The following is a 23717-nucleotide window of genomic DNA, read 5'->3' as shown; positions in this document are numbered from 1 at the left end:
CACTGAAGAACACACTTTAGATTCACAACGGTTTCTTTGTGCCTGTCACTTTTTGCCTCATATGACATTGGGTGTGGGGCAGGCTGACGTGGTTTGGGAAAACAGCCTTGTGAGCCAATTTAGGACCCCTGCCAGGCCTAATTAGGCCCACAGGCCAGACGCTCCCAAACACTGCCTTAACACTAACACAAACAGCTACATTAACATTGATATAGGTCACATGGTTCTTTGTGCCACTGATTTCCCCCCACATTATTTTAGTCTGATGCATCGTTGCCTGCCTTTGGGAGTAGAAAGTGCTATGCAACCTAGTTACGTTCTGCAGTGATTTCTGTTGCTGAGGTAGTACTTTATGGAGCTACTGTGATCATAAATTCCTGCAGTGCGCACAGAGCTTGTTTTCTACTGGTTCATGTAGTATAGTTTCCCCGTACAATTATGTGAGGGAAATAAGAAAATGCAGAATATATGGCTAAGGATTATTTTGTTGAACCAGCCCACAGACATAAAGAGGAAACACACATCTGTTCATCTACTAACTCCTAAAGCAACTATGCATTGCAAAAACTAACCTTAGAATCTAGACAAAAACAGTGTGGTCCATATCACATACTCAATCCTAAATTATCATCGAGTGTGAAAATGGAGCTACCAATTCAACTGAAGTGCAGGTGCACAGAGTGGGAAAGAAATACATAAAAAGAATAGTTTTTTATGTAGGAGATGAAGAATCTTTAGATGGGGAAGCAGCTGGTAGCAACAGGGGAAAAGGAAAAGCAGAGAGAGAGAGAGAGAGAGAGAGAGATGTATGCTTTGGAAGAAGTAAATGGGCATGAGTCAGAAAGTAGCTTCAGGGATTGGAATTGTGTAGCAAGTACTGATCAGTAAAAAAACAACATTTTAAAATAACAATTCAAAGAATGGGATAATATACAGCTGCTTACAATAACAATTTGCATAAACCTCTAAGTCATAACACTTAGGAATATAAGGTAAACTGAAGTGTCCTTTTTAGAGCATTGATACAATTTCAGCACTGCTTTGTTGCAGTCCAAAACTACTTGTGAATAGTAATTTTAAATAGTATCATTGTAAATAGTAAAACAGACAACAATGTTATTTCAGGACTGTGGAATTTCAAAATAAGCTTCAACCAAAATCAGTCAGTTCTGATCAGTGGCCTGAGTCTGAAGGGGCAACTTTTAACACATGTAGAATACATGGATAAGATCCCTAACTGGTGAGAGTTTCTGTCTCTGTGCTGGAAACCTCCCTGCACAATGAAGGTGACCGCTACAGACTCAGTCCATCATGTGGCGGTTTGGGAATGTTGTGGGGTTATACTGAAGGGACGGAGCTACACTAAAGCATTCCCACAGCCTCGCCACACGTTCAGAATGAATATCTGAAGAAAGCATAGCAGACAGCAGGCCTGTACAATACACCTATACAGACGCATAATTTTGATAGGCTTGGGTGGTTAATTTGTATGTTAACTATATACTTACAATTACTGTTGCTGCTCTGTAACTTCAATTTGCTTTTTTCTTTGGCACTTCTGCTAAGAACACCATTTGGTTTTATTTCTTCCTCTGCATCGCCTTTTTTCTTTTGCAAATCATTCTGTTTCTTTTTGTAAGTTGGCTTAGGCTGCCGCTTAGTCCTTTGCTCTGATTTGCTCTCACTTTCATCAGAATCTCCACTTTCAGAGCCAGATTCATACGTCCTTTTCGTTTTTCGCCTTGTCTGTTTCTCTTCTTTCACAAGCTTTTCCCCCAGGATTTTACAATCTATATTATTTTGCAAATCATTTGACGTAGAAGCTATTAAGTTAACAGTACATGGCTTAATGATTTCTGAGACACTGTTCCCCGCATTCTCTTTTTTATTAGTATTTTTATCTTCTTCCGAATGTCTTGTGAGCCAAGCTTTTTTCAGCTTCGTGTGGTAGTTCCCTTGACTCGTCTGGGATACTTGCCCATTGCCTACAGTATTTGCTTTGTTTATTGTACCAGAGATGACAGTACTGTCTAGGGAAACGGAGGCTGAATATATTGGATTTTTCACAGCAGTCAACTCTGTATCACTGGCACTGCTACTTTTAAACTGAGCAGCAGCCAATGCTGCCTTGTGCTTTTTCAAGTGAATAAAATCAGATGGCCCAGAGAATCCAGAGCTGGCCTGAAGAACACTTTCCGTTTTGCTGCAGGCTAATGTAACTGGAGCTGCGGTGCTCAGGCCACATTCTTGTATGTGTGCCACTTCCTGGTTTATGGCTGTGGAGGCAGTAGTCTCTACTGACGTGCAAGCTAAAGCTGCATTGGACAAACAGTAAGTCACTTCTGAACTGCCCATGACTGGAACACCAGTAGTAGCCACAGATGCTGTTACATCTGTTTTGGTGCTGCATAGTGTCGTCGTAGTTGACGTGACAGAACTGGGAACACTGCCCTGGGAGGCAGCTGGCAAGTTCTTTTCATACTGGCCATGAATTGTGTCTGAGTTCACAGTCGGCAGAACTATTCTTCCTGTCTCTCTGGTTTCCGCTGGTTTCGGGCAATCGGTTTGGTTTATCCCCATCAACGATCTTTCAACAACTCGCTCTTTCGGAGCTGTCTGCACAACAGATACTGTATCACATTTTGTACGTGAAGGTGGACGTACAATGACAGAAGCTGTGGCAGAAGGCAATTTCCTCTCCATGTGCCATTCCATCTTGTCATTATTTGGAATATTATTTTTCCACATATCTGAAAATTTTTGCTCCAAAGCACTTTTGTAAACATTTTGTGCTTCCTTCGGCTCAGGTACTAAAGTTGGTGGCTTCTGTAATTCGTGGATTTTGCTACCAGCATTAACTGGCTGCACTGGAGTTAAAGTTGGAGGAGAAAGGCTATTGTAACTTCCTTCCTTCCTCTCCAAACTGTGATGGACTGGAGGGTGAAACACCGGTGCCCTGTGCAAAGCGGGCATTGTTCGGAGTGTACTTGAGGATGAAACAGACAACTGAGTAGGACTTCTGGAGTCATTTCTGAAAGAATTTGCTGAATTAGAGGTCGCTTGCTGTGAAAACTGCTCTGTTATCTTGCCTATTGAGCTTTCAGACTCTGGTGGGTGTTTAATCAAAGGTGGTGGTTTTGAAAGAGATGTAGTGAAAGAAGTGAGTGACTGAGCAGAAGCTGTTGAAGGACAACTGCTCTGTTTATCAGCACACATACCTGAAACCTCTTTGGAGGAGTATGTTCGTGGTGGTTCGTTGACCACGCTGTTAGACAAAGTGGTAAAATAGTTGCTTTGTGGCAAGTTCTGTGGTACAGAATGTTTCATCTTGTAGAGTTCTGAATCTTTGTCGTGTTTCACTCCATGGCTTTTGGGGCTAGAAGATGATAATGGCAATATTCTGGAATACGATTCCCTTTCACCCTCAAGTGCCTTGATTTTAGCAGTAAAAGGAGCAACCTCTATACTTTCTTGAAGTATCCTCCTGTGCTCTTCTTTATACTTGCTTAGCCTCTCGCCTGTCTCTTGAAGTGACCTTTGCAGTGGGTCTACAAAGTGTCTTTGCAAATGGCCCTCTTTTGCAGTCTGTGATCTGTTATGCTCTATATCTGGCTTTGCTGGAGTAGCTGCAACTGAACGTAAAGGTTCAAAAATTCCTTTCCTTTCCAATTCTCTGTACAAAGACACAGAAAGCAGAACTGAAATAATTCTGTTTCACATCAATGCATTAATACTCTAAACAAGAAATATGCCATACAAATGTGAAAGAGATAGTAATAATATATTCATCATTAATATACTTTTCATATTCCTGTTGGTCATCCTTTGAGTGCGATATGTGATGCAAAGTTTCCAGAGACTTAAAGCAAAATACAAAAAGCAAACAAGTAAACCATCCTCACTCTTTCATCGGCATTATCTTACCTCTTGTGTTTAGAGATTTAAACAAAGCAAACTTACTCTTTATGATGATCCGCTATACTTTTTGACAATGGAGGACTAGAGTGTGTCGTCAATTTAAGTGGCCGGTGTGGTTCTGCACTGGATGGTCTTACAGGTATGTGGCTCATTAACCCAAGACCGTCAGCTGAGGTCACAGGGGTGGGTTGGTGTAACCAAGGACTAGGAGTATTCTGTTAACAGCAACAAAATGAGACTTTATACAGTAGTTACTACTGGAACCTAAACATAAGCATAACTTCATTTTATCAAAACACTAGGGTGTCAAACTGTTTTTCTGTGCTTGCATTGTTTAAGTGACACAATTAAATTATTGTGGCTATCCTATTTTTTAATCCTATTTGAATAAGGATTCAAAATAGATGTAAAAGTATGCAGTTTATTCTGAAGCAAGGTAAAATGTTAAATTTAACTAAACAGAAGAAAGCATACCAAATGAGTAGGAGAAAAATCTGTGGTCAGCATCTTCTAAAAGTAAACTGAAATATCACCCGTGGCCCATTTTTGGAACACAATTCATAGCCAAAGCTATACCATCTTCCATGCCACACTTACTACAAAATACAGCATGAAACATCTTCAATAGCAATAGATTCAATAATGGGTTAGTTAACTAGCTAGAAAAGACTGGTGCAGATACAATGCTAATGATATCATGATTAGGAGCCTGGAAGCTTGCCATATTCTTTCCCAGCCCCCTTTCTCTGGTTAGAATTAGTATGGTGCACTATTAAGTCTGCACTGGTACTAAGAAGGGTTTGAAAACCAACATCTGGCCCCGGTTTAAAAGCTAGCAATTAGTTACCGCTGCTGCAAATGTAATGTTGCACCTTAGTTCACAACAGAAAGGGGGAGGAGGAGAAAGAATACATGAGCCTGTGGCGTGCTTCCAATCTCCTAATCATGGCTAGGAAACTGCTATTACTGCATCTGTATTGGGCCTCCATCATATTATAGCATATTACATTCTGCTGCTAAGATACTACAGTAATCGGTGAAAGAAATCCTTTTATAAAGCTACGGACATTTGAGTCTTTGAATTTCAGTTTTAAGTACCCCCACATTCTGTAAGCTTCTACAACAATGACTATTTTTTTTTTAAGAATGGGAAAACCCTATAAATCCAGATTTCTCTTTTTTAAAAAACAACCACCCTAAAGTACCTCCCAACCTCTCACCTAAAAGCAGAATTTAAGCACAAATGTAAGTGTTGCACTCAGTCACCCAACTCTAATAATATACATAATAGTACAATGCTATAACATGTTTTCATCTCCCCTCCCCTCTTGAATCAAAGCCTGATTACAAAGCAGCAATTATTTAAATTTGTTAAGGCAATTATAAAGCACTATAAACAGATTACACACCACATCAAGTTATCATATGATATTATCCCAATGTATAATAAACTGGGGATTCAGCATGACTTACCCTTCTCAGAGGAGCCTCAGTATTAACAGAAGCTTCAGAATGGACCCATTTAGATGAAGGTATTCCAAGTCCTGAGTATGCATGTGTTCCATTGGGATACTGCCAAATAATTGGATAAAGTCCCAGGTGATTATACGTAGCAGAAGGGTGAGCTTGCCCAAGAAGATGTGGTGACTGGTGCTGTAGCATCTGTTGCTGTTGCTGGTGTGCTAATGCCAAATGGCTTAAGCTGCTAGCATGAGCAGTCTCTAGTCGTGGATGGCCTCCCAACAGAGAGGCTGTAGGCACTCCAGGTAACACTGCGGGAAGTAGATGTGGGTGATGAACAGAATGGTGAGATGTACTACTAAGAGGATGTGTATTAATAGCAGACAAGGGAGTTTGGTTTGAGGATCCAGCTAACAAATGGGATGCACCAGTTAATGCGGGGTGATGAGTGTTTGGATTTAAACATGTTCTATGGGAAGTGGAATGAGGAGGATAGTTATGTTGATGTAAATAGGGTGATATATGGTTAGTTCCCGTTTCTTGTCCAATAAGAGCGGGATCTCTGTAAACTGTGAAATGTTCATTCTTGTCAATGATAAGAGGACTTTTAGTAGCTTCTAATGAACTAACTCTAGCTGGAACTGGATGAAAGCTAGACCTAGGCAAATCATGTTCAGTTTTAATTGCTGACCTTGTTACTCCAGTAACATGGCTGTTCTGGTAATTAACCTTAGACTTCACAGTGTCAGGAGATTGGGCGTGTTTATATTTAACTTCAGGTGAAGAATTTGACTTTATTTTAGGGGTTTCAATCAGTGGGCCAGCTTTTGACTTCACTACATCAGAGACTGGACTTTGTTTACGTACTCTGCCCTCTTCTGCTATGGAAATGACAGATGAAACAGAGCCATACGGAACTTTTTCAGAATTAAGATGTTCATTCGCTGATGTAGTTTTCACAACTTTTGGTTGTATCAAATCCATTTTGCTGGCATTATTAATCCAGTTTTCATCAGTTTCCAGCTTTCTCACTTCCAGAAAGCTTGAATTTGTAAACAGATGTTTTGCATCACTACCTGGAGGCTCCATTTTCTGACGAGTTTGCAAACCAAAAGTATTTGATATGTTTTCCTGGGCCTCAATAGTTGAACTGTGTTCAATATTTATATCAATACAACCTTTTGGTGTAGGGCAACTGGGCACAAACTGCTCATTCGGTAAGAGCTCCCTGGGTTGTTGCTTTTCTATACTGCACTCTTGAATGCATACATCATTCGCATTCCGATCATAAACTGTTGGCTGCTTGGCTTGATGGAGTGAAATTTCTTGCAGCTCCAAGTCAGCTGACTCTGGCCTATCTGTTTCTTGATGTTTTTTATCTTCCTGTATCTCGTGCCAGGGTGACTGGCTGTCTATTAGTGTTTGTTCCTCTATACCATCACTGCTCTGGGATTTTCCTTCTTTCCCATTTATCTTTGAAGTGTTCTTGCTTTTCAATTCATTCTCTGAATTCTGCTCCGACGAAGAATCTGTCAGTCTTTTGTTTGAATTTTCTGAGTCACTGCTCTCAGAATAGTCTGAAGTGTTGTCTATCCGCTGCCTCTTCATACTGAGTTTCTTTTCATCATCTTCCGGTTTTCTTCTTTTGGAAATAAAGTGTTTGCTTTTATTTTTGGAATTTTCTGTAAAAATAAATAAATAAATAAATAAATAAATAATCCTTTATTTAGTACCGTGTTGAAGAAGAATTGTTCCAACCCTTTGAAAAATGTTTATACCTCCTTGACTGATATAGTCGTATTTTTCCTCTTTCATCTTTTCTTCATCAGGCACACTGCTATCAGATCCTTTCCTTTTATGTGGACGAGCATTCCGCTGCTGGTGATGTGAATTTTGCTTAGGTGCTGCACTCTGGGAATTCATTGCTGGCCTGGGACTATTTGCTTGTGCCCGGGTATAGTGGCCCTAAATAAAAAGAGTAATACATTTATAATTCATTAATACAAGATAGTTAACAAAGTAAATGGCAATGTAATTTAAAATCAAAATATATCTACGTGGGCTGTGTTGCTGTTCTGGTTGGAACGAGACCTGCGTCGTGATGTAATGCCAATATTTTCACCTTTCAACAAAGAGTGAACAACATCATCTAGAAAGGTCATCTGAACCATAGAGGGATCCACATTTTGTGGTTCTAAAACCTGGTTAATTTTGAAAAACAAAAAAAGGAATCAATTCTTATTTATATATTCCATATGAATGCCAGTTACAAATACAAAATTTATGTCCTAACTTGAAACAACTTTTTTGGCACAAAACTTCAAAAGGAATGCAGAAGTAGCATCCTTTCATATTAAAGGGAAAAAAATACATGTTAACATGTTTTATAAGAACATTGCCAATGTTCCAACTTTGGTCCCAAACTGAAAATCATTTAAATTTCTTTAACTGGTCAAACAAGAATAAAGCATACAGGATGTGAAGATTTTTTTTAAAAAAAAAGCTTCGGAGGGAAAGGAGTATGTGATTAATGATAACTATAAACCAATGCTAACTGAAAAAAGGACTAAAGGTTATATTGGCCTTTACTTCTACCCCACCATTCCATTATCTTGGGGAGCTCAATTAAGGAAAATAGATCTTCTGAATATTGAGCAAAGATCTCAACCCCGCCCCCAGCTCCATTTTATTTCTGCATTTATGCCCTGAAAATATTAAAGACCACTGCAATATGCATTCTGGTATCCTTTGTTCCATGTAGGCATTTATAGCCACTTAATCACCTGACAGCACTTTTTAAAAACAACAACAATGAATCCTTACAGACATGATTCCCTTCATCCACATTTTTATTTTTTTTTACTGGTCAGGTAATAACCAAATAAGCAGATTTAAGTTTTTAAAACTAGAAATGATTGTGTGAACTCAGATGGGTTAAGTAATATTTTAAAACAATGTATATATGCAACTCAATTTTAGACCAACAGTTCCAAAGCCATGACAAACCTATTTATGTTTAAGACAAACACAGAAGAAATAGTTACCTGATCATTCATAACAATCATAGTGCGAGTGAATAGATCATGATGAGTTATTATACCAGTGAACCACTGGGTGGCAGAGTCCTGTCTGTATACTCTCACTCTATAGCCGTTTAAGGAATAGGGTCCTTCGAAAATAAAAATAAAAATAGCTTTTGAGGATTATTGCAATAATTTTCCAATCCATGGCTTGGTTTTAAAAGCGCATGCAGCACAGATGTTATCTTACATTGTAACCGCCCAGCCACCCACCTTCCATTATGCCTTTAAGTCTACTGCATACTTCGCTTTGGATACAGAGGCATTTTTATGATCAAGCAAGCCTAACTTCTTGATCAGAACCTACACAGCAGCTGTTTGCATGCCCAGATGCTTCTGGAGTAGAAACAATGTAGTTCTTGAAGTTTTGAGTTTCACAGCTGCCAATAGCTTCCCAAAAGTGACCACAGAACTCTGCAGTAGTTCAAAAAAATCAAAATCATTCAGCAGTCTTTTCTCTTTCCCAAGGCTACTGTGCAATAATAAGCATTAATTTATAAAACCAGCAGATGAAACATGCATTTAACCAACAAACAACTTCCTATTTTAAAATACTAGAAATTAAAAAGGGGGGGTGTTTGTGAACAAAATATCCTAAAATTGGATATTGGTTATACTGAAAACTGATTGGGAAAAACCATGGCTATTACCCACAAGTCATAATGCATAAATAGTCTAAGAAGGCAATCTTTGGTCTGCTGGATTTTAAGATTTTAGACATTTCTGCATTAAAGTTTTGTTCCTATGCTCCTCCCATTTGTTGCTTTAGCACTGAGCTGTAGTGTGGAAGAAGTTCTGTGAAAAAGAACATCATACTGACATCATACTAAGTTTAGCCCTATGAATGTTCTTATATATGCATGAAAAAATATTAGTACAGATCCAGTAGAAGTATGGATGCACTGTGAATTTCAGCTAAAACCATACTGCCTTCGTATCTTGCTGGTGGGCTTCCGAGAAGCATCTGGAATTATGAGAAACAAGATGGGCTAGACAGACATTGGATCAGATCCAGCAGGACTCCTCATACTCTTACTGTGGGAATCACATCCACCGAAAAAGCATTTCCAGTCCCTGCAGAATATTACTTGCTGACACCCTTTGTTTGCCTGGAAAATGCATGATTAATGTAGCATAGTATTACATGTATTTACATTTAATACATCAACTTGAGTCACAGACTCAGAAGATGTCAGTCATGTCCCTTTTTCATCATGTGAGCTCCAAGGACAACCACAAACTGTTTTTTAAATTCACTACTCACAAGTGGTTCAAGTGACAAGAAATAATTCATAATACATGTGATTACACCTAATTTTTAAAAGCATCCCTCCTCAACATAAAAAAAACTAAATAAATCATGGCTAATGGCATTACTGACCTACTGAGCTATTCACCATATACTAAACTACAGTTTCTGAAATATAAACATACTTCCATTTAATAAATTTTGAAAACAAATCCACATTTCTACTTACAGTATAATTTTTCCTCCAATCATGTTTCAGTATTAATTTTCATGGGACCTAATTAGAAGAAAAAAATATTTCTCAAAATTACCTTGCATAAAAATCTCTTGCACCTTTTGTTCCTTTACCCAGATTTTTACTTCCTCCTGAAGCTGTGGGTTGTCCCTGAGAACTGGGTTTAAACTGTCTACGTCGTCCTAAAGCAGAAATTAAGAAGAACCCTATGTTATACACATTTAGTATTTTATGAAGTTTATTTCCTTCAATCCAACAATTTGTTGAAAACTATGTATTCTGAAGAACACAACTGCAGACCAGTGGCAGAGGTTGTCCCAAATGCTTGATTCCCCCCTCCATGAAGGACCCAGACCCAATATGTTGCAAAATAAATAAATGGCTTAAAATACTTCTCTATACCATGCATGTTTTCAACACCACCAAATCAGTCCACTTTAATTCTTGGATCAAAAAAAATCTGCAAGTTAAGACTGCAATACCTCAATAAAAACTACTGTCAAATTCTGTACTCTGACAATCTCTTTATTAGGCCAACCAAAATGTAACAAAATAATACCCTGTTTCTCATATTTTAAGACATACCCATAAAATAAGCCATAGCAGGATTTTTAAGCATTCAAGGAATATAAGCCATACCCCGAAAATAAGACATAGTGATAGGCGCAGCAGCAATGCCGGCCGCGGCAGGAAGAGGAGGAAAAAAATAAGACATCCCTTGAAAATAAGCCATAGTGTGTATTTTTGAGAAAAAATAAATATAAGACATGTCTTATAATATGAGAAACACGGTATGCAAGCTTTTAAGTTTTCCAAAACACTTCATCAAGCTACATGGTGAACAGGGAAATATTGAGAGGGGGGAGAGAGGGGGCAGCTTGTGTTTGGTGTTGAAGCTATGGGGTCTGCATCTGGTGGCGGTCTTGAAACATAATAACGGAGAAGACAGAAAAAATACAAATGAATCTCTCTCAAGTGCTATACAGCAGGGGTGGCCAACTCCCAAGAGACTGCGATCTACTCTCAAAGAGTTAAAAACTGGCAGTGATCTACCCATAGCTGCCAAGTTTTCCCTTTTCTCGCGAGGAAGCCTATTCAGCATTAGGGAAAATCCCTTAAAAAAAGGGATAACTTGGCAGCTATGGATCTACCCCCCTTTTTTCTATCTACCTGTTGGACGTGCCTGCTATACAGCTACAGCCATACCTCAGTTTATGTACCTGTACTACTTTCAGTTTAAGTCAGGCATCCCCAAACTGCGGCCCTCCAGATGTTTTGGCCTACAACTCACATGATCCCTAGCTAACAGGACCAGTGGCTGGGGAAGATGGGAATTGTAGTCCAAAACATCTAGAGGGCCAAAGTTTGGGGATGCCTGGTTTAAGTACTCCGCAAACCTGTCTGGAACGGATTAATCTAGTTCACTTCAGGTTAAGTTCGCTTCAGGTTAAGTACGGACTTCCAGAACCAATTACACTCATACTTCGGGTTAAGTACGCTTAAGGTTGAGTACTCTGCGGACCGTCTGGAACGGATTAATCCACTTTCCATTACTTTCAATGGGAAAGTTTGCTTCAGGTTAAGTACGCTTCAGGTTAAATACAAACTTCCGGAACCAATTGTGTACTTAAACCGAGGTACACCAAGGTCTGCTGGGAACAAGAAGCAGAACAATGGCTGATTTGCCATCTCTGAAACTCTCTCCAACCTTACATGAAACACACAGGCTTCCATACCTAAGGATGGAAAGTTTTTCAGAAATTGGGAATCAACCATTGCTATGCCTCTTATTCCCAGCAGGAAAAGCTCCATAAAGAGCTTCATTTGCACATGGGCTACCCAGTTCCCATTCCACTTCAAGACTGATCAGATGAAGATTCCATGGCTTCAATGTCATACCGTAATTGTTGTCATCTCACTTCCACCAAGTGATCTGTTAACTTTCTGCCTGGTCAAGAATTTTAGGAGAGTGCAAAAGCTTCCACACCCTTTTGCTATATTTTGGTTAGCTTAATAAAAGGCATTGTACTAATATGGATAATGAAAATTGTATGGGTCAACATAGCTACCTTCATCTTCTGTGTGACTAATAAAACTAATGCTGCCTTATAAACTAGCATATTGAACTTTAAATACATTTTGATTTACACACCAACTGGCATTTGGATGCTCTAAAACCCAAAATTCAACCACTCCACCATTAATACAACAAAATGAAACAAAGAGGTGACATTGCTGAATCTGAACAAGTGCATTTGTATACTCTTCTTTTGTTGTACAATTTATATGGTGTGGTGGATTCTGAAGAATTATCACAGTAAGATTAATTATTTTAAAAACTGTTAAATAATACTTTTCTTATCTGTGAATTTCAAAGATAAGTAAAAATCTATACTGAGTGGTCAATGACTATGATTAGACAAAGGCTGAATTATATTCACAAAATGCAAGAAAAGAATATAAAAGACGGCTGCTTATTTACATATAAGAGTACTCTCTACTGAAGGAATATTTTTTTTCAACTATTGTACTTCAATTGCATGAAATACAATGGTGGACCTATTACTGCATTTCTTAGCGGTTGCCTCTGAAGGCCTTCTTGGGTGCCCCGGAATGAACTGTAATTCCCAGATCTCCAGTTTTAATTTAAAAAGAAGTTTCTAGCATTTATTGAGCACGAGATATGAGGCAAAACATACAAAAACAGTTCTTCTCAATTTTCTGTGATAAATTAGACTGCTCCACCCTTTCAGTGTTTTACTTTGCTGCCCACCACATGGAAAAAACTCCCACCCCACCAGAAAATAATCCTGTGGACTCCCAAGTACATGATATAGAGAGATGGTGCACCTAGGCAAGAGAGGGATAGATGCACATGTGTGTGTGAGAGAGGGGGGTATAAACTATCTAGTCTGCATGTTATGTGCGGTTTGAGTGGCAGGGGGAGAGATGGACAGGTGAAGTGTATGTATGAATGTTAGAAAGGTGCATGTATGTCTGTGGTCTGTGAGCAGTGACTGTGTGTATGTATGCAAGAGTGTGAGTGTGGTGTGGCCACCTTGTATATTCTTCATAGTACTGCTGGAATGCTCAATAGTGTGTGCATATGTGATATATATACATATATATCCTGTGTGATCTCTACAGTCAGGAGCAGCAGGACATACCGGTAGCTCTTCTCAATAAGCCTAAGGTTGTCTATGGCAGGAGTAGGAGGGAAGAAGCAATGACAGCACTCTCTTTAATTTTGTGTTAGCCACCTCCCCCCCCCTAACTTTCCTAGCGTAAACCACCAGATTCTCCATCTGGAGATCTTACGGTGCCACTGGGTCAGGAGTTGAGAAGATGGCTTGCATGAGTTTGTGCACTAAGTGATTGTGCAGATCCTGAATGACATGTTCGTGCCAGGCTTTCCTCACCCTGGTACTTGAAGGTGGTAAAGCTGTGGGCATTGAATTTGTGCCATCATTCATTAAGGAGTTTTCTGTCCCACGTGAGTCGGAAGAGCAGTTTCTAGGACCATGCTAGCTTGCTGGTCTCTTATTCCTCCAGGAGTCAGATTCATTTGATTGGTTCCCAGTGCGTTCATGGTTCTCATTTGCAGATGAGCCTAAGACTGGGTGGCTGGCTGACCTTGCACTTGGGGCTGCAGTGGCGCCTGCTGGGATTGGATGCCATAGGGCAGGCCAAGTAGGCTCACTGCATGGAACTGGGGCCAATGGGGTTCGGGTTACTCAAAGAAGGAGTCGTTGTCTGTCCTGTCCCAGAGGCAATAGAATTCTGGATCCCACGAACTGGGGATCTAAGGAGTGGTTGCTAGTTTCTCTTGTCACTGGCATTTTTCAGTGGAAGACACACAGGACAATCTTGTTGCATACAATTCATGCTCCCCCATGGCAGCCATTTTCTGACTGGTGCCCACAGTACTTTCTCAAAATTCAAGCACTGTACAGGCAATGCCCAGTTGACAAGGGGTTGCATCCTAGGTCATTATATGCTTCTGTGAAATCATACAGTGAAAAAGCCTGCAAACATCCTGCCCCAACCCCTTTTGTGACGTGTTTGTGTCACTTCCAGGTTTGGTGCAATGCACAAGTGTGTGGTTGCACACATATCAGACACACCTAAAATGATCACTGCCTGTGTGGTCAAATACTTGTCAGGTCAGGTCTGTTAACTCAGTCCTGTTTTTCTTGAAGACACGTATCATCTTTTAAAGGCATTTTTAAACATCAGAGAAAAAGAAATCCAATCCTACAATACTTACTAATTTTCAAGTTAGTGAAATAAGGCCCAAACTAAACATAGCAGCCACTATAGATACATTAACACAACCTGGCTGCGCTGGCTGCTCATAAAGTGGTATGTGTGTATTATTTGAAGGAACAAAGGCATGCAGGGGAGGGAAGAACACATTACCTTTCTGTGCTCTACTTCAATAATGGAAATAAGCCAGCCTGGGAGAAAAATAGCCTAAAGCAACTGAGTGCAACAAAATAAGGCAGGGAGCTTTTCATGTAAAGATTAGGGACCTGCCTCTTGTTTTATATGAGTGGGGAAGCTATGAAGACAGTTGCCCCATCACATCTTGTTTGGCCCTCAGATGGAAAGCAAGTCTGCTTACTTGATTGAAGTTATTCAGCTTCAAACAACAATGTGTCTGCTGGCTACCTACTACAGTGGTGCCTCGCTTAACAAACGCCCCGTAAGACAAAATTTTCGCTTAAAGGAAGGATTTTTCCAGCGGAGGTTGCCTCGCTAGACGAATTCGTTTTACGAAAAATTCGTCTAGCGAATCACGGTTTCCCATAGGAATGCATTGAAATTCAATTAATGCATTCCTATGGGCAAAAAAAAATTCAAAAAAATTCAATGAATTCCTATGGGATTCGCTAGACAAATTTTTCGTTATAAGAATAGACCCGTGGAACGAATTAAATTCGTCTAGCGAGGCACCACTGTACTGTTCCCCACTGCTCTTTATTCAGCTCTGGAGCTCAAAACTGCTTTGGGTGGTATGTCTGTTTGAGCCAATCACAAAAAAGCAAGTAGGATATTATCTCATGCCTTTTGGTGACAAGCTTCTGAAGTATTTTCTACATCAAGGAGTAATATCTAATGAGCATGCAAAAAAGGGTTTAAAAATTATATATACTGAGAGAATAAAACAATAATTAATTAATTAATTAATTAATTAATTAATAAGCCTCTCCTTATGGGTCTATCTGCTTTGAAAATGTGGAAAGCTCACCCTCCTGGCAGACATCAACAAAACTTATGGAAGGAGGTAGTGCCAGGGATTTATGGGCTTTGTAATGCTTTTATCCAGATGATCCATAATATCTCATCTGCCTTCACTGAGGATTAGAAGAGGCAAACAGCCTACTGCACTAAGCTGACAATTAGATTTGGGTGCTCTAAGATTCTGTGTGCCACCTGGATGCAAGACTTGAAAATATGCTCACCATACATTAGAAAACAATATTCCATTTGTAAAAATGTTTTAACACATGCACAAAAACAGACAAGTTACTTAGTTAAGGCTAGTCAAAATATCCATGGCTTTCCTATGGAAAGAAACATGCCGAATCTCTTTGCAGCGAGAAAGCAAAATTGCTGTGTGACGTCAAGGATCAAACAGAGAAGAAAGTGGCCAACAAACTGAAGCGATAGCTGTGATGCATACACAATTTAAGCTTAAACCTGCACTATTAATTTCACCAAATGGGTTTTTTAAGGCTTTTAAAGTCTGACTGTTGAAGGTGACATTTAAATGAGGGAAGTGGAAAGAAGCGGCAAGTGACAAAGTGAGCACTTAAATACATGATTCAATAAGAATTCCTCTAGTCCCTAAGCACAGAAATGGGCAGACTGATGATCACATTGATAGAACTATACATTTCTCAACATTTTGGGGGGGGGAATTGTCCCCCCTTCTTTCTGTTATTGTACATCCGGGATCAGATGTGTGCTTTTCTTAGAGGGGTAGTGTTTTAAGTTGGGGGGCAAGGATCCCCTAAACTCCTGGGTGCCAGATTCTCCTCATAATTCCTAGATTTAGTAAATGTTTGAATTTAACCAAGGTGTCAGATGTTGGATTTAGCAGGCTTAACTAGTTTTTTCTGATCAGGAAATCACCTGGCAGAAGAGCCCTCATGTAGAACAAGAGAAAGATACAGTAATACCTCGGGTTACGAACGCGATCCGTTCCGGATCGCAGTTCGTAACCCGAATAGTTCGCAAACCGAACGCGATGGGCGCCGCCATTTTGCGCATGCGCAAAGCGCGCGATTGCGCGCGCGCGACTTATGCGCGCGCGCCGAAAACACTTCCGGGTTTGCGCAGTTCGTAACCCGAACTGTTCGCAAACCGAGGTGGTCATAACCCGAGGTACGACTGTAATGGGTTATTAACAAAATAGTTGCTCTCTTCCAGATGATAAGGGGTGGAGCCCTTCCTCCAGCTGTAAGTTAGTGTGCAGACACAAAAGGCTTTAGGTTAGGATTTCAGTTTACCGGTTATGGGTGGGAGGAAAATTCCTTGGAGTTTGTTAGCAGCAAATAGCAAGAAGGGGAACAGAGAACACCATGTGGGTTGACTGTGACAGACTGTAAAAGAGAAAATGGCTGATTTATGTGTTTGGGACCCAAATGATGCTGCGCCTATGAGAGAAGAGATCCTCTAGAAATGTGATTGCGCTGAACTCTCTCCATCTAGACTCAGGTTGTATATATGTGTAAATAAACCACATATTACAAAGACACTACAGTCTCCGCTGTGGCTCATTGTCCAAAAGGAAACACAGACCCTGGACACCAGGAACCCCTGGAAGGTTACACTGATCAGAGATTGGGGTCACGTGTAACACTCTCACCTGGTGCCTTCATTACATATATTTAGGCGCCAGGCAAAAATGGTTCTCTTTAACCAGGCCTTTGGCTTTGGTGAAATAATATTCTATGTCACTACCCCCCCCCCCCCAAAAAAAACAACAACAACTAAAGTTTCCAACTGCTTTTCAATGAGCTCCAAGTAGGATATATTACAGTGATCCAGTCTGGAAGTTAATAAGCATAAATGGCTACAGGCAGGTCCTTATCTTCCAGCAAAGAGCATGACTTGTACACCAGCCAAAACTAGTAAAATGAATTTGTAAATCACCATAAATGGCATCAAGGAGCACCCCAAACTGATGAACCTGCATCTTTAGGTAGACTACAACCCCACATGGTACAAGCTGTACACCTATCATTGGATCAACTGATCCCTTTAGAACAGCATTTCAATCTTATCTACTGCTTATTGTAATTAGACCTCAGTTTGTAAATGAATCCATGTAGGAAAGATAGTCCTACAATGAGGGTCCCAGGCTATGTTTATAACTATAGGTTACCAATTACATCAACCATAATCCAAAGAACTGTGAATTGGTTTCTATGAGTCCAATGGGTCTTTTTGGGAGTTGTGTTTCCTAAACAGAAGCTCCACGGGTTACACAAAAAATGGCTTTTGAAACCAAGGAGAATGTCAAAAGCCACTTGTGCTATGGCATTTTGGGGGGTGGGTGTCTTTTGTTTATAAAGTAGTCATAAATTCCTCCAGCACAAAAGGGTTTAGGTTAGGATGTCAGCCAACATTCCATTGGCACATGTAATGAATTTAACACAAGTTGTAAACTACAACTATTGCAATTACTGTAAAAAATGTTTGAGTATAATGTCTTTACTCTCTGAGAAGTTGCTATGCCAGTACAGAACATGAGAGTTTGGAACATAAAGATATTGTCCAGGACTGTGAGACTCATTATGAAGATGCAAAATTATTGGTGATCACTATGGGCACATGACATCTTCTTTGATGGCAAATTAAAACCTGAACCCTACTAAAAGGCAAGTATTAAAGATGAGAGCAATATGTTTCCTGAGCACCACAAATTTGAGAATGCAAAACAAATTGCTTGTCAGTTAGTTCTACAGTAAGCAAATATCCTGAGAATCTCTTGTTCACGAGTGCAGTTGAACAGCCGGTGCAGGCTGCAATAGAAGTTTGGAGCTAAATAACGCTTCATTAGCTTTCAAAACTAAATAGCCCTCTTTCAAATACAGTGGTACCTCTACTTACGAATAACTCTACAGTACTTACGAATGTTTCTACTTACAAACGGCGCTCCGTCCGCCATCTTGGATGCGGTTTAGATAGGGTTGCTTCGACTTACGAATTTTTTCTCCCAATGCATTCCTATGGGATTCGACTTACAATTTTTTTCAACTTACAAATGTGCATTCGGAATGCATTAAATACGTAAGTAGAGGTACCACTGTATGTTGGTCAATGGCCATAAAACCCCATACTCTCAAAGCATTTCCTTTTACCTTCACAGAGCCTCTTGTTTCTATCCTATTCCCCTGTACATTCCAGGTTCATTGATAATCTCAATCCGAGAGGTACTTATATACATACAACAAACAAATAAAAGACCAATTGACAGAATTTATTCTAGAACAGAATTTTGAATTGTTAATTTTGTGCACTGTGTATACAGACAAAATGTTAGCAAACTCACTAACATAAAACAGAATCAGGATTTGGGATCCAAACGAGAGAGAGAGAGAGAGAGAGAGAGAGAGAGAGAGAGAGAGAGAGAGAGAGAGAGAGAGATACAGGCTATCAATATAATTCTTTATACACTTCATAAACTGCTATCTTCTCTGTACCTGCTTAGATGTAGCCATACTATTGGTTTCAATGCATACAGGGTATGCATTTTAAGCATTAATTTTAGCTGCATTCTCTTTCAAAAATAAAGATAAGAAGATTTTGCAGTTCTCATGGAGGTCAGCAGCACATGTCCTTGCCATCTGTGGTCTAATTAACTACAGCTCCCACTAGATACTTAGAGATGCACAATTTAAAACAAGAAATGGAATCAAGACTACTACAGATGACAGATTCCTTAAAATGTACCATCGCTTTCAAGACAATATACAGCAGCAGCAAAGAAAAATATAAAAAATTGTTTTCAACAACCTAAATTCACTAAGTAAGATATAATTTTAATTGCAATATATTTTAAATCAAATACAGTTTGTGGCACTATTTGAGACATTTGATATTTTAGTCAATGATGACAAAGATGACAATGATTACAAAGAAGCACTATTTTCTACATGACATTCTAAAAAAAAACTTAAAGGATACCTCATCATCATCTTACATTGGGCCCAAATAATCTGCTGCAATCCTCAACACTTGCTTTAAATCTACTGAAATGAAAATTGTTTAGAAAAGGAAGTGTTGATATTTTTCTTTTTGTTCACTTAGTCCCTTTCAAGCAACAATGAGGTTAATAAATAGCTCTGCCCCAGTCCTTTTCTTGGGAGAAAGAAAGGATGGAAAGCAACCCTACTCCGCAAACAAAAGATTAGAATTAATAGATCAGTTCCTGATTTACAGCCTATTGGAAGGTAAGCCATGCACATGAGGAGCAAGTCAAAGAAGCAATTCCAGAGGAATTTGGATCAATAATGTCACACAAATATACACAACTTAAACCAGGAGTGGGGAATCTTTTTTCAGGTCAATGGCCATATTCCCTTATGCCAGGCATGTCCAAAGTCCGTTTTGGGGACCTAATGCGGTTTAATCCGGCCCTGTGGCAGTCTATTTCCTGGGTTAAAATCCTAAAAAAAGCTCAACAACTTTGGGGTAAAATCATAAAAAAGCTCAACAACTTCAATCCTTTGGTTGGCCCTCACAACCCTTCACTTCATCAAATCTGGCCCTCTTTGAAAAAAGCTTGGACACCACTGCCTAATGTGAAACTTTCAGTGAAACCTTCAGGAGTAAAATGGCATCAATGAGTGGGGATCAGAGACAAAAGTGGGTGCAGTAATGGAGGTGACTCTTGAGCAATAGGCTACATTCTAGCCATGCAAACAAACGCATTAATTTTTTTTTTACTAATATCTCCATCCAGGATATTCACAAATGCAAACTGCTAAGCTAGGCATATGGATGTCTCATACTATAGACTTAGTGGCTTGTTTCCAGAGAACAGACAAGGTCACAGGAACCCTAAACAAAGAATGAAATTGGTATAAAACTGATTTGTGAACAGACAATTCTCACATAATTTCTCCATTTCTGTTCTGGCAAAGTAAGACATGGGAATGCAGACCATGAAATCATGTCTAACAAGCTGAGGTGTTTTGGGAAATTGTTATGATTGTCACACAGCAGTGGCTATAACTTGTGTGTGTATGTGCGCTTGCTTGCTTGCTCGCTCACGTGCAACCCCCAATTTGCACAGGGGTTGTGTTCCGGGTCACTGCAGACTTACATAAAATTGTGTGGACTTGAAACACCCTGTTCCACCCTTTCAGTGATGTCTTTTATTACGTTCCTGGGTCCCTTCCAATTTCATTGTTTGTTAGAGTTCCTGTGACCTCTTCTGTTATTCTGATAATTTTGGGAACCCTTTTTTCTTTTTCTTTTATTAGTTCCAGAGAAGCCAGCATGCAGAGCACTTCTGCATGTGTGGGATGAAGGCAAAGACCTTCAAACTTACTAAAGGTTGCTGCTATCAGGGGGAAGCTTCCATAGAACAAAGGTTGCAAGCTAGCCACAAATTACACAACCACCTTTTGCCCAGGACTGCTGAATCATCATATACAGTAGTTCCACACTGAGAAATATACTGAGCCTACTGTGGTGTTTTAAGTTTTTAAGGTGACTTAAGAATATGTGCAACTTGATATGTAAACTGTTCTGGGAGAAATGTGCCTATGGCTGCAAACAAACCCCGAGACATTCTGTAGAAAGACAAGAGACTACAGACTACTCTACTCAGTCCCTATTACCAAGCAATCTCCACTGTTTTGCATAAACCCAAAGGAGAAGGGAATGTTTTTTCAGCCAGACAGTAGTGGCCAGGGCCAAATGCAAAAATGGGCAGTGTAATGGATGCAACTCTTACCTTTGTGCAGAAGGCTATATTTGCAAAAACCAGAGGTATATACAAATAAACACATCTCCCATCCAAACAAAAAAGTCAAATCATCACAGTTTAAGGACACATTCCAGTCGGACAAATGCACTTCAGGAGATCATGGAACAGCACCAGTGAGGGGTGTGGTCTAGGGAAAGGGATGTAGAGTAGGAAATGTCCCAAGTGTGACCTGGAGTGCTGCATTTGACCTCTGGACCTGAGGTTCCCAACCCCTGCCTAAACCAATCCTCTTCAAAGAAGTCTTGCTTCCAGACATTTTCATTCCAGTATACTTGCACTGACCATTAAGACACACTTCCTCCTCTTTCCACACTGTCAATTACCTTTCACTTTCTAGTACTTGAACGGCTAAATGAGGTCCCCAACTATCACCAGCTCTTTGAGTATGAGAAAGTGTATAATTCAATTCTGTACGTATTCTGGAGTCAAACTTATTTGCCACATAAAACACACAATGTTTATAAATCTCAACAGAAGGCATGGATGCATCTTGAGATACTAGTGATGCCTTGCCACAGACGTTTGGCCAAAATGTTTGCATAGGCTCACTCCACTTCCTCCAAGCACTTCTCTCTCCCCACATAGACATCATTACCTTAAGATGCATTAACTTCAATATTTTAAGTTTCAATTTTGACATCCAAATTCTACTTTAACACTTTTCATTATTTTGATCAAAGTATATCTGAAAACATTCAAAGCTGTTAGGAGTCAAATATTCAGCCACTTTAGCAACTCCAGAATCAACTATGACACGTCCTGCATAATGCTGGTAAGCATGACTAACTGATTTAACAGGCAATGTAGAAACATAATTGAGGTCTGGGCTTCAAACATACTTGATTTCCCCCCCTTGTTTAAACACACACATCTTGCATCAATCACATAGTCTGCCATTCTGTTACATAGCCAGGGACTTACTGGAAAAGAGACTACTCTGTACCTTGGGGGCGAGGGGGACAGAAGGCACAAGTCAGATCTCAGCTTTGCTGATTACTATTTTCATCTCCAAACATTTTTGCAGTCTATTTTTGTGATTTCATAGAAACAAAATGTTAATATTCTCCCTGACCTAGATAAAACAGATTATGTGCTGCTGCTATATAGCAAATCCATTCTCAGTGGTACTAGCAGCTGCACACCTGGGGCATAGCTGCCAAGTTTTCCCTTTTCTCGCGAGGAAGCCTATTCAGCATAAGGGAAAATCCCTTTAAAAAAGGGATAACTTGGCAGCTATGACCTGGGGTTGGGGAGAATCTCAACAATTTTATTACAATTTGAAAGAATCCTAATTAGGAAATATATGATTGTGAGTATTTACTGGTCAAAGGAACTATCACCTTTCATAATTAATTAACAGTTGTATTTTTCTTGTACATAACTTTGTAATAGGTGGTTATTTATATACCACCTCTTGCCACCTTGTACATGGTGATGTACAAGCTACTGTTTTGATGTTTACAAGCTACAGAAGTTTGCCCCTTGATTTATAAGTGTTTATATATCAAGGGGCAAACTTCTACACAACAGTAGCTTGTAATCATCAAAACAAATACTATATTGTTGGCTAGTAGACTATATTGTTGGCTAGTAGAGTCACCAATAATTTAAATGATCTGAATTTGCATCCTGATGTTTATTGTTTGTTCATTTTTAAATCCCTTCCTGGCTGTCATCAGAAGTATTAGTTACCTGAAAATTATTGTATACCAGATTTCCACACATTAGAATAAAATAAATTCAATTCTACTTTGACCTTTCTAGTTAATCTGCAACTTTCACATCTTGAACTTTCATTACTAAGATTTAGCTACTGACTATATGTACACACACTATGTGTCTCTCTCTCACAGGGATGAACCATGTTAAGCACTTTTAAGTCCTATTTCACGTCAACATGGAGTTAAGCATTATTTCATTCTCACTCACTGAGATAAATTGAACTTGGAAGTGGTCAACTTTGGATAGGCCTGTGCTCTTTCTTCTCTAGTTTACAAATTAATAACAAACTTAGGGAAAGCTGAACAAAGACATAGTATCAAGGCCAGAATTCCAAATACAACATTACCGGTATAAATACAAAAATGCAACACTATTTAATGGACTCCGTTGTCAGATTAAACACAAAGACATCACACTACAAGCATAGCACAAAGCAAAATTTAAGTGACAAAACCGTTTTCATCTGGTGCCTAAAGGATAGTGGCACAAGGCAAACATGGTTAGGAATGGTGCTCCATAATTGGAGTAGTTTCTTGGGCTCCATGATCAGTGCAGATGGTGACAGCAGTCACGAAACTAAAAGACGCCTGCTTCTTGGGAGAAAAGCAATGACAAACCTAGACAGCATCGTAAAAAACAGAGACATCACCTTGCCGACAAAGGTTCATATAGTTAAAGCTATGGTTTTCCCAGTAGCGATGTATGGAAGTGAGAGCTGGACCATAAAGGCTGATCGCCGAAGAATTGATGTTTTTGAATTATGGTGCTGGAGGAGACTCTTGAGAGTCCCATGGACTGCAAAAAGATCAAACCTATCAATTCTTAAGGAAATCAGCCCTGAATGAGTGCTCACTGGAAGGACAGATCCTGAAGCTGAGGCTCCAATACTTTGGCCACCTCATGAGAAGAGAAGACTCCCTGGAAAAGACCCTGATGTTGGGAAAGATTGAAGGCACTAGGAGAAGGGGACGACAGAGGACGAGATGGTTGGACAGTGTTCTCAAAGCTATGAACATGAGTTTGACCAAACTGCGGGAGGCAGTG

At 39.6% G+C, this 23717-nt stretch overlaps 1 protein-coding gene across 3 annotated transcripts in view; it reads right to left on the bottom strand.

The window, feature by feature from the left end:
* JMJD1C (jumonji domain containing 1C) overlaps positions 1-23717 on the bottom strand; it is a 95567-nt gene that overhangs the window by 21406 nt on the left and 50444 nt on the right. For all 3 annotated transcript variants that reach the window (XM_035138460.2, XM_035138462.2, XM_035138463.2), the window contains 7 exons: positions 10020-10125; positions 8424-8548; positions 7437-7580; positions 7158-7344; positions 5392-7061; positions 3961-4133; positions 1509-3673 (listed from right to left, as the gene is read on the bottom strand). In XM_035138460.2, the coding sequence (XP_034994351.2) occupies positions 1509-3673; positions 3961-4133; positions 5392-7061; positions 7158-7344; positions 7437-7580; positions 8424-8548; positions 10020-10125 (4570 nt within the window). The remainder of the gene's footprint in view (positions 1-1508; positions 3674-3960; positions 4134-5391; positions 7062-7157; positions 7345-7436; positions 7581-8423; positions 8549-10019; positions 10126-23717) is intronic.

The sequence above is a fragment of the Zootoca vivipara genome, chromosome 5, assembly GCF_963506605.1.
Source record: "Zootoca vivipara chromosome 5, rZooViv1.1, whole genome shotgun sequence".
NCBI classification, from domain to species: Eukaryota; Metazoa; Chordata; class Lepidosauria; order Squamata; family Lacertidae; genus Zootoca; species Zootoca vivipara.
The sequence above is the reverse complement of the archived record's forward strand: the minus strand, read 5'-3'. Positions and strand labels throughout refer to the sequence as shown.